The 11532-nt window shown below is 36.4% G+C and overlaps 2 protein-coding genes across 2 annotated transcripts; both read right to left on the bottom strand.

Moving 5' to 3' along the window:
• Positions 1-6: 6 nt before the first annotated feature.
• LOC149734771 (uncharacterized) lies at positions 7-2063 on the bottom strand. Its single transcript, XM_089879990.1, has 4 exons — positions 1610-2063; positions 1208-1318; positions 981-1025; positions 7-369 (listed from the first exon to the last, which is right to left on the bottom strand). Exons 1-4 carry the CDS (start codon positions 2061-2063, stop codon positions 275-277), a joined length of 705 nt encoding a protein of 234 aa, XP_089736116.1. The 3' UTR covers positions 7-274.
• Positions 2064-3729: 1666 nt separating this feature from the next.
• Positions 3730-10144, bottom strand: LOC149734770 (chondroitin sulfate synthase 3-like). The gene is made up of 8 exons (XM_089879958.1): positions 10043-10144; positions 9283-9476; positions 8811-9030; positions 8209-8371; positions 7425-7659; positions 6841-7001; positions 5149-6243; positions 3730-4531 (listed from the first exon to the last, which is right to left on the bottom strand). Exons 1-8 carry the CDS (start codon positions 10081-10083, stop codon positions 4319-4321), a joined length of 2322 nt encoding a protein of 773 aa, XP_089736084.1. The 5' UTR covers positions 10084-10144; the 3' UTR covers positions 3730-4318.
• Between the last annotated feature and the right edge of the window lie 1388 nt (positions 10145-11532).

The raw sequence follows: 11532 nt of genomic DNA, 5'->3' as shown, positions 1-11532 counted from the left end.
ACTAAATGTACTTTTGCAGGTGTATTTGTACACAACGATACAACAAGCGCGACACACAATTACCAACACAGGCCACAATAAAGAGAGAGGTCCAAAACACCAGTTTAATATTTTTTAGATTTAAAATTGGGTTTAACATATTATTTACATAAGGCAGATGCTAGATTATGCCATCGTTTAAAACTAGAATTAAGTTCCTCAAGTTATTATTATTAAGCATGTTTTTAAACAATATAAGCCATTTCCTGGTTCAATTTTTCAAATACGAACCCTCCTATTTGTTTTTCGATTTCTGAATGATTGAACTTTCTGAAGCCACTACAGAATCCTTCACTGTCATGCCGCTCATATTAACACCCCCAAACGGTACTGAAATTAAGTTAAATAAAGCTGTGTAGACATTTACAGAGCCATAGAAATACCGAGTAGTCCAACCCATTTTTACGTAAAAGACAAATTGAACGCCATCTTGTTTCCAACATAACACAGTAGGTAAAGGAAAAATGCATGTTTTTTTAGAAATTTAAGGGGAAAATGGACTTAAAAATAAATTTAAAGGCTGGAAAGTCTAAAAAATGCGAAATTTGTTTTCTTTCGCAAAGAATGTTTGATATTTTTCGCAAAGAATGTTTGATAAGGTAAATATAAGCTATTTTACGCCTTCCCACAAAAGGAAATCGCAAACAAAACCTAACCAGTTTATTTAAATTCATTGCGAAAGTCAACGCTTTTGCTCGATTTTGGAAACAAGATGGCGGCAGTTGGACTCCTCAGTGTTTATACGACTCTGGACAGTTATAAATTACACTATAAGATAAACATCTCATGGATTACAAACACGGGTTTTCACGGGTTACAAAATATCTAAAAAAAATTATCTGTGTAACAAACCAAATTGATCAGACACACCAAATGTACTATGTACAGTTATATAGAAAACAATCGTGCTTTTATTTACATTTTTAATACAAATAACTTACCACCACGTTGATTGTCACCACCAGCTGCCTCCCTCATAAACGCTTCTGCACAAAACATAAAAAAAAACGTTTTATTTTAACATAAAATCTGTAAAAACTATTTCGTATTGACTTTTTTAGGAGTTACTAACGTGTGTGTTTTATTATTATATTATTCCCAAGTGTTTTTGGTCTTGCAGGCTATGTTTATTACATGAGCTATACCCCACTTCATACTCTGCGCATACCTACACCACTTGCATCCTCGACAACAGCAGAGCGGATCGAGTGCATGACAGTACCCGTTATTTCTGAGTTGTGCATTGAAAACTGGGCAGCACCTTGACTCACTTCAATTTCTGAACATAAAAAACTATGTAATTGGCAATGCATTACATGTGTGTCGCATTCAAATATATATTAAACTCTATGTCATTATTCATATATTATCCAAGTTATTTTTCTGGTGTTATTCTTTCGTGGTTTTTTCGTTTTTTTAATGGCATTTCGTTTTGCGCAAGTGGTACGTTTGTTAACATACTATGTACCGAAATAATATAGAACATGTTTAATCGTAAGCAAAGTGATATCTTGCTAATAGTTAGATATGTCACAAGTATCGATGCCTATTAGGAGGAATATAAACTGACCTTCACAAGACTCTATCTTTAACTCCTCGACTGAAAGTTTGCCAGGATGTTTTTTGATGAAAGCATTTGTTTTGCTTTCGATATTTTCTCGAAAAGAACCATTTTTTAGTTCTTCACGAAGCTGCATCAATCTGTTTGCGTTGTCTTTCACAGCAAATTGTGTACCGCCATCTTGAGAAAACGGGCCGGCGTTGTACCGAAGATGGTACAGAGCAAAGCAGAGTGCCAAAACAGAACCTCCAATGGGCAACATAGCTATTATATCAGAATATGCGATTTTATCAAGTAACGCGGTCGTGAGCAGCACTGCGTTTCCACCGATCATAGCGGTGAAATATCCTTGATTGTCAACCTTTAATTGGCAATCTACGAAAGGCATTTTCGCCTTTATATTAATAAAGGGCGAATCCGCGGCCACAGCAACATCGGTTTGGACTGGATCAACGTCTGACATATTGCTTGATACTATAATGTATTAATATAGTGACACTTTCCGTCTGAATAAGCAAATGAACAAGAAATGTAATAAGGCATTAAACCAACAACTTTATATTATTAAACCATATTTTGAGCTATACAAAAAGCAGATACCATTTCAGAATAATTTTAAACCAGACAAAAGCATTGCCTTATTGTTTATTTGTACAACAACATGTAGGCTGGAGTAGTGCATAAACGTATTATAGTAGGGTGGTGGAAGAAGATACCTTTTCATTATATTTTCTCGTCACATTTCGTAGTAAATATCACATCCTCATGACTCCCATAAACTGTTGTTAATTGTTTAAAAATCAGAATATATTTGAATATTATGTGCTAAGGGTGTCCTGTCTTCCCCACCCTACTATATGTCATTTTGTCAAGTTTATATAAAAGAACTTTACATGGTAATTTTAAAGGCAAAGGCATTTGTTGTTTTGTTAAAATGTGACCTATGGTCGGCTAGACTTAAAAATATTCTACTGTTTGCAAAACATGTGTGTCGCGTTGTACCGTACTTATAAGGAAATACATGGGATTTAAAAAGCTCGATGTATGTTGCTGCCTGGGAGCTATGTTAATATGGGTATATGTTAGGCTACAACAAACCGATGATACTTAATCTGCATACAAGAAATCTCGGGCGTAATATGACTAAAGTAATCGTTACACTTGGTTGGGGTAGAATACGTCATGATTTCGTTGGGTATAATGAAATAGTAAAATATCGTATTACATCAACAAACCATTAAAGCATACAGTATATGCCAAGTGAAACAAAGACAGTGACGTCAAAAGGGTGTTTGGTTCATGGCGCAACAAGTATTGTTAGGTTCCGCTGTACTAGATTTGTTTACCTATTACTGTGATATATTTGTTTAACTAATTGCCAATCTTGTGCTGTCGGTTTTGCATGGGCACGCCAGTAAAAATAAAGAATAAAAAATATTGAACTACCTACCAGAAGTAGGATTTACAAATACATAAAGGAAAAAAAGATTTTACGTACAATGCACAGGTATTGATTTATACTTCTTTGTCTAAATGTTGTTTCAAGGCATAAAATTCCGAAACAAAATTTCGTTTTCGAAATTATTTTAGTCACTTCGAAACGAAATTGGAAATGTTTTTTTTTGTTTAAAGGCAAAAATGCATTAGTGACCTTGTGTTAGTGTACAAGACCACACGCTCGTTTTATCGCATGTCTGACAAGGGTAAACTGCGTCTGCAATACTCTAAATAAACGTCTCTACACCCCTAGTGTGACAACGAGTCGGCGACCCACGGCGTGACCTGTGATAAACCATCGCATACTTTATTCCTACACGCATAGTTTTGCTTTACTAAATTTGAAGCTGTTTCGCATAAACACAACTCGATTTTAGCCAAAATATGCGCACATATCATGTAGGCCTACCTGAAATTTGCCCTATACATCAGACATATTAACACCTCCCCTATAAAAGTGTAGCCCTGTCTGAATTATAACACCTATCAATATGCTTTAATTCCGTACGATCCGTTATTTTATAGCATTTTATTTCTTTGTGTCGTTAGTTCGACCGAACAAACATAATATGTTCCTTTTCTGCACTGACTTCCTCTTATATTGTTTGGAAAGTGGTGTAACATCAGTGATGTCAAGATAACTCCCGAGTTAAAACTCCCCGGGTTACAATGAGTATATATATGTGGTAAAATAATGTCCAAGTATTGCGGCGTAAAGGTAAAATGTCGCAACCATATTCAAGTGAACAACGGTGGGGTAACTACAAAGGTGTTTTGTTCCGTGTCGCAACCCACACAGCCTATAGTTATCTAAAGATACTTAGTTCCGCTTTTTCAAATTTCTCATTCCATTTGGTGGTAAACAAACAATATGTACAGAATTATATAACCGTATTGTCACGACTCTTAAAAAGTTAGGAAATATGGGCTTTCGGTGCTAACGGTATCCCATCTTATCCGCTGTATTATAGATTTAACAATAACTAATAGCTTACGGGTGAAAACAGTAGGCAGAGAGGAAATTTACGCCAGAACACGCATATCGGTATGTGACCTAATGTTCATGCGATATAATATTCAGTTCCAACGCTGTTTGAAAGCCATGACTGCGCGAAATTGCGTAAATAACGAGTCGTTTTGTAAATATTCTTTGTTTACTACTTAGGAACAGGAAAAGAGAATGAAACATGTTATGTCTTACCCGACTGTTCTATATTTTAATTAAACTTCTTCTATTGTCTCGTTACTTTCTGGAGTTTTCCACAAGTAGTATAACAATGTCGAAGGGGCGTAATGTGCGGCCCTAGAATTTTGGCAACTCGTTCGTTGGTTTTCGCTGAGGGAGCTGTCGCATGTTTTGTCGTGAAAAATGTGAACTTGTCCAGGCTCTGTGCTTTTAAAAACATCTAGACCAGCGGCTAAAATTGCATTTACCTATAGAAAACAAAAGAAAAAAATTATTTGCAATTCCAAACAAAAATGGTGAAATGAAAACACTGGACACACCAAGTGTTAAAAAGGAATTCCACATAAAATAATTTTAACCTAGTTCCATAGTAAATTACAAACATTCGATGCACTATAAGGCTTTATATTTTAACAAATAGTTTAGTAATGTAGTATAGGCTTACAGGTGTATAGCTTTTTAGTGCGTATATGTAAATGGACTACGCTTTGGTTGTAGTTTTAAAACTGAAAACCAATACGCCGGGTTCTGTCTGGTAGTAACTTTCCACGTTCCCCGTTGTATGTGCATTTATTTATTAGGTTAAAAGGAGTGTTTTTATAATACAGTAGGGTGGGGGAAGATGAGATACCTTTTACCTCTGTTTTCTCTTTCCATTTAACAGTAAACAAAGAAAATTCAAAGAATTATAAAACTATATCCTCATAACATCCATTAACCGTTGTTAATTGTTTAAAACACGATCAGAATATTTGGATATTATGTGCTATGTGTCCCATCTCCCCCACCCTACTATATTATAGTAACGGTGTAAATGTTATTAAAATATGTGGGCTATTTTACAAAGGGATTTAAAAATACTAACCAGGTGTACGTCTTCTAATCCCCAACCGTGTATTGAGAGATCAAAACCGTTTGTTTTGTCGAAATCACTCGCGTACAAAGAAACCATTCCGTAGCTGAAGTGTCTCCAAAATCCAGCTAATTCGCTGAAGATGAAATAGTTTTGTGGTTTCGGCATATCAACATATACCACGTCCGGGTCATACTGGCTGAAAAATACTGGGTAGTAGACCTGTTTATGTCGTATTGTGTTTCTGCGTATGTGGTCCAGTATCTCGGGAGCGAACACCAAATCCACGTCGCTAAAAAAGATAATTTCATCGCGGGACTCTACGCTTTTCGCGGCGATTTGGAGGCCGAGTCCCCGCGAAAATTCTGTTCCGGGCTCGAGGTTGATCACGGCAATCTTTGAATCTGGATATGCGTTTTGCAATCTGTTCATGTTTTCAGTCACAAATTTAGCGTCCGGGCCGAGTGGGGTATTTTTCCCAAAATTGGGCGAGATACCGTCCACCTCCACAATCTCTTGAGACGAATTAGTAGTAATATCAACCTCGTATTCAGGCGGAAAGTAAGTAACAATAAGGTTCACCTTTTCCCCACGGGTCAAAAACGAGTTTTCAAAATTGTTCAAAAATCGGATGAAATTTTCAGGTCTGCCACTCAAAGCTGTCAGGAAATTTACAGGAGTTTCGTTTGCTCTTTTGATTAGAACTGTCGGCTCGTTGTCTTTTCTAACACAACCGGTCGGGCATAGTTCAATGGGTTCACTTAGAAACGTAGCGCTGGTGAAACGGTGCCGCTGGTGGACCGAAACATGCTGCGTTGTACGTGGTTTCCCAGGCCCTGTACTAAACTTGCATTCCAGTAGTGATATAGCGTCCATTGAATGCAAAGGGTTAACTACAAAGTAAGTATTAATAAAATCTACTTCCTTCAGTTTGGCGAACTCATTGTTAACTCGCGTTTGCAGAACCCGTATAAAGGTATTGGTATCTTCGACCAAAACATGGTTTAAAGTCGGATCCATTCGTTTCATAGGTTGAGAACGATCGGCTTTGTAATGGTCACGGTTGTAAATTGTGCTCCATCGGTACTGCGCATGCGCATTCATGCCCTGTAAAAATAGGGTTGGCTTATTTATCCTCACGTGGCCGGGAACTTGAGTTATAGCAATTTTAAAAACATATTTGTTGCCGGTTTAAAAGTAGCTAATATTTGGTGAAATTTTGGCAGTATGTGTTATAAAAAATAGATGTACCAATAAGTATATAATGCAAAAACAAAAAGTTTCAGTGGTCCTTTATGGGTTGTTTAACTTGTCAGGCATATATACAAACGAAAAAAGTCCAAACAGATAGTTACCTACAAAGTTACATACGTGGTAACTCGGAAGCATACACGAGGTGTATGAAACAGAACATCAACGTTATAACGACTGTCGTTGCCCGGCTAAGGTACACCAATTGCTTTATAGCATAGTAGGGCGGAGGAGATGGGACATCTTTAGCACATAATATTCAAATACTCTGATCGTGTTTTAAACAACTAACGACGGTTCAAAGGGTTTGTGTGGATACGATTTATAATTCTTTGAATGTTCTTTGTTTACTACCAAATTGGACGAGAAAATGGAATGAACAGGTGTCCCATCTGCTTCTACCCTATTATTTATTTATTCCTTAAAATGTTATGTTTCTTTAACAGCACTTACAGCATCGTCCGAAAATCCATTTTGTAGCGAAACTATTTGAATGTCCTTTTCGGCTTGAGCAATACGTTTCAAAATGGTGGCAATCTTTCTCTTTAGCACCATCGTGTGGAAGCGATATTGGTACGCTGGATCCTTATTCGCATGGAATATTTTGCCTTCGTCTGTAAATACATTAGGAAAGTTAGAATTTAGCTGCGCTGTTTTAAACATATAGTAGGGTGGGGACGAGACACCCTTCACATAATGTTCACATATCGTGATCGTGTTTTAAACAATTAAAATCACTCTATGGGAGTCGTGAGGATAGGGTACTTTGAATGTACTTTGAATGTTTTTTGTTTACTACCAAATGGGACGAGAAAATCGAGTTTAGGGTGGGGTTGGGGAAGATGGACACCTTGTTCATTCTATTTTCTCGTCCATTTGGTAGTAAACAAAGAACATTTAAAGAATTATAAAACTATATCTTCACGACTCACATAGACCGTTGTTAAATGTTTAAAACACGAGCCGGATATTTGGATACAATGTGCTATAAAGGTCTCCCATCTTATCCCACAGTACTATATAATGAAAAAAGTTACCGAGTTGTTTAGCGGTAATGTCTTTTATGTTATTCGTGTAAGTTCCGCTGTTATAGTTCTGGAAGAAGATCTTTTTCGTCTCCCACGAAGTTGTACACTTGATGCCCGTGTATTTCTGTACGCAGCGCCCGACTTCGATGTCTTCATGTGACGTGTACATGTGTTGTAAGCATTCCCCAAGATGCGGGCCGAGCTGTCGCATGAGGGCACGAGAGAACACCATACCAGGACCACCCTGGAGTAAAAATTAATATAGAATTGTTGACCGCTAATTCTTTAAAACACGATCAGGATATTATGTGCTAAATGTGACACGTATTTCCCCACCCTACTTATAGTAAACAAAAATATTTAAAGAATTATAAAACTGTCTCCTCACGACTTCTGTTGTTAATTGTTCAATCGCGATTAGGATATTTGGATATTATGTTCTAAAGATGCCCAGTCTTCCCCATCCTACTATATATAGTAGGGAATATGGGACACCTTTTCATTCTTTTTTCTCTTATTTGATAGTGAATAAAAACATTTGAGGAATTAAAAAAACAGTCCTCACTATTTCCATAGACCGTTAATAATTGTTTAAAACACGACCAGGATATTTAAATATAATGTGCTAAAGGTGTCTTGAGTGCCAACAATTAACAACGCGGTCTGCAATAGTCGTGGAATATGACTTTATAATTCTTTGAATGATTTTGTTTACTACCAAATGGGACAAGAAAATGGTTTAAAAAGGTGTCCCGTCTTACCCCATCCCACAGTATAATACAACAGGTCTTACCATGCAGTAATTATCGCCGTCGCTCAATAAGTCTTCTTTTCCTTTGCCATAACCAGGACTTCCGATATACCGCGGTTGGGAAGAATTAATTCGATTTAGAAACATAGATAGTTTATCCACGTCTACGTATGCGTCGTCGTCCAAACGTACGAACCAGTCAAATCTGGGATTAAATGCAGTTAATGTGAAAGTATAAATGAATGTGATCTGCTTTATCCTAGCGTAGTGGGGAAATGACAGCAAAATACGAGTGTTTTCTATCACGAGACTTGTTTATCATCAAACTGTAAAAGAAATTTTAAGGTTCTTCACATAAGCGCGGATAAATATCCGACTACCATAAAACTATACTACAAAATTACACACGTGGTAAATGGTAAGCGGGCACGAGCAGTATGAAACAGAACACCCGTTTTATAACACTGTCATTTTCCTACCAGGCAAGGAAAAAGCGAGTTTTATTCATTCATTCATTAAATGTAACTGATTCATTCATTCATTCATTCATTCATTCATTCATTCATTCATTCATTCATTCAATCATTCATTCATTCATTCATTCATTCATTCTCATTTATTTCATTCAGTCATTTAATACGTACTTGTCCACATATGCGGTGTGCATATACTTTAGCATTGAGAAGCTCTTCTTTTGCGGCGGGTATGCATTATCGTCCACACCAAGTAACTTGATTGTCTTTATATTGCTTTGAGATTGGTTATTGTTGGCATAAACTTCAATAACTGCTCCTGATCGCGTCATCCATGTATCACGTGACGCTGCTACCCGTGTTTCCAAATTTGAACCAACAGAAAGTAAACCTGTGCAATATAGTAGGGCGGGTAAAATGGGACATTTTTATTCTGTTTTCTCGTCCCAGTTAATAGGAAACGAAGAGTATTAAGAGAATCATGTAGGCTACTTGTCGCTTCACGACTTTAGAAGAGTTTTGTTAATTGTTAACAACGTGATTAGAAAATATGTGGATATTCCATCTTACCCCACACTGCTATATGCTATAAAAAAACAAGCTCTATATATTATATACAGCGCAGAGCATATAAGATTCTTACCGATGTACAAATTCGCTTTTGGTGCAGAAGGTTCCAGATCTAACTGTTGTGGAGATCTTTCAGCACTGTACACTGTTTTCTTGCTGTCCAAAAAGTCCACCCGTTTTGTTAGTGCGTCCGAATTAATCGAAATAGTTCGCCTTCGTATTATAAAAGACCCGAGGAAATAGCCGATTGCGCAGCTAAACAGAAACCTGAAAGCATTTGGGTTTTGTAGATGCGGTTGAACTATATACAGTACTGTTTTACAGCAATAAAACAATCACCCATAAAGTTTACTTAAGGAACAAGATGTATAAATCAGAACATTCTTGTTTCGACTGTCGTTTTTCGGCCACACGAGAATAAAGTTACGTTTAACCAGTTTTGAATTACCAGCAAAATACTTAATACATTTAAAGCAACCAATTTCGTATGTAAAAACTAATTTCAAAGCATAGTACACGAAATCAGCAAATAATGATATTAAAATGCATAATTAAACCAATGTATAGTAGGATGGGGGAAGTTGGGACACATTTTAACTCTATTTTCTCCTCCCATGTGGCAGTAAACAAAGAACATTCAAAGAATTGTAAAACTATATGCTCAAAACTCCAATAGTCTGTTGTTAACTGTTTAAAACACGGACAGGATATTCGGATATTATGTGCCAAAGGTGTCTCATCTTCCCCCACCTTATTATCTATACCAGAAAAAATGGTTTAAAACATAAATCAATTTTTTTTTAAAGTTCAAAATGTAAGTTTTATCACCTTACCTGTACAGAAGTTTTTCTTTATCCATGTTTCGTGCCCTCATATCGGTATCATGAATCACAACATTTAAATTAAATCGTTTCAAACGATTGCCGCCTTTAGAATTCGCACTAATTAAGAACCGATAAAGTAAATTAACGTTATACATTTGTTTCATTGAAAATCGATCGACCGAGAACTCTAAATTTCAAAGTCGCGTGGCTATAGGCACCAAATGAATGTATATATATATAACTGTTTCGCGCCGTTTTCTTGTAAAAAATGTTTTTATATAGATATAGTAGGGTGGGGTAAGATAGGACATTTATAATGCTATAACGTCTCATTTAGTGGTATGGTAATTGCTTAAAATACGATCAGGAAATATAAGATTTACCGCTAACGGTATATCCCACCTTACCCCACAGTAGGCTACTATGCTAACAAACAATAAATTTAGCAAAACATTACATTTCGTAGATTTAGAATGTTCTAACTTAAGTGGCATAGGACGCTGCAACTTTTAAATATTCGAACACCGATATGATAAGGATGAACAAACGGAACTTGATAGCATTAACGCCGAAAGCGCTTAAACTTGACATACGTTTAACTTTGTAAGAAAAATCATGCAAATGACCAATATGCCAAACCTTATGTCTTAAAAGTGAGGCAGTCGTACTACTGTCTGTAATTCGAACTACTTAAAAGGGTGAACTAAAATTTAACTGCCATTGAATACTTTACTAAACAATAAATCTCAATCTCTTTACTGAAAACATGGTTTAAAACTGCGGCTACATGCGCTGTCTTACCAATATCTTTTACCTATACTGCCGAAGACCCTGCCAATAACTTTCTGTTACACGCAAACAGAAATTAAAGTTTGATTGTAAAGTTCCTAACAAAAAAAGAACGGCGCGCCTTAACTTTAAGTTTGTTTGCATTTAGCCCAGTTGTCAAATATTGGCTTTCTTTCAAGTTACATAGGCGTTTACTTTACTCTAACTTACCATAAAGATTTAATACGCAAAGGCGTATAGCACCAATATACCCTATTGTTTCTATTGTCATTACGATTTTCTGCTTAGTATTCGTAGAAAAGTAATGTTTCAACTTGTTTATCCTCGCGCGGCAGGCAATTTCGGAAATTATAACTTGGCTGTCTTATTACACTTAACTAACGCCCGTCAATGAGTAATCGCGTATGTAACTTCGTGTACGTTGCCGCCGAATAAAAATGAGGCCTACTGATAGTAGGGTGGGGGAACATGGGACATGGGGTAAGATGGTATAGTTTTGAATCCTGTAATGTAACAGTAATTTTGTAAGTATCCTGTCGACTCTTAAAGGAGCATTTTTAAATGTTAATACACAATTAGGAAATTAGAATACGACTGTTTTAACTTAAAACAGTTGTAGACTTTAATATATACAATACCGCGAAAAAAACACGCTGCAATTAAGGTATTGTCTAAAACGACTCGGTTATATTTCTGCATATAGGTACAAA

Source organism: Ciona robusta, chromosome 6 (assembly GCF_009617815.1).
Source record: "Ciona robusta chromosome 6, ASM961781v2".
Taxonomy (NCBI): domain Eukaryota; kingdom Metazoa; phylum Chordata; class Ascidiacea; order Phlebobranchia; family Cionidae; genus Ciona; species Ciona robusta.
This window is presented reverse-complemented; position numbering and strand designations above follow the sequence as displayed.

Coding starts and splice junctions, on each gene's coding strand:
- LOC149734770 (XM_089879958.1), bottom strand. CDS start 10,083: ATGAGGGCACGAAACATGGATAAAGAAAAACTTCTGTACAG. Junction 7,660..8,208: donor ACGGCGATAATTACTGCATG/GTAAGACCTGTT, acceptor TTTTTACTCCAG/GGTGGTCCTGGTATGGTGTT. Junction 6,244..6,840: donor ATGGATTTTCGGACGATGCT/GTAAGTGCTGTT, acceptor CTATTTTTACAG/GGCATGAATGCGCATGCGCA.
- LOC149734771 (XM_089879990.1), bottom strand. CDS start 2,063: ATGTCAGACGTTGATCCAGTCCAAACCGATGTTGCTGTGGCCGCGGAT. Junction 1,026..1,207: donor CGAGGATGCAAGTGGTGTAG/GTATGCGCAGAG, acceptor TGTTTTGTGCAG/AAGCGTTTATGAGGGAGGCA. Junction 370..980: donor TGGTGACAATCAACGTGGTG/GTAAGTTATTTG, acceptor ACTTAATTTCAG/TACCGTTTGGGGGTGTTAAT.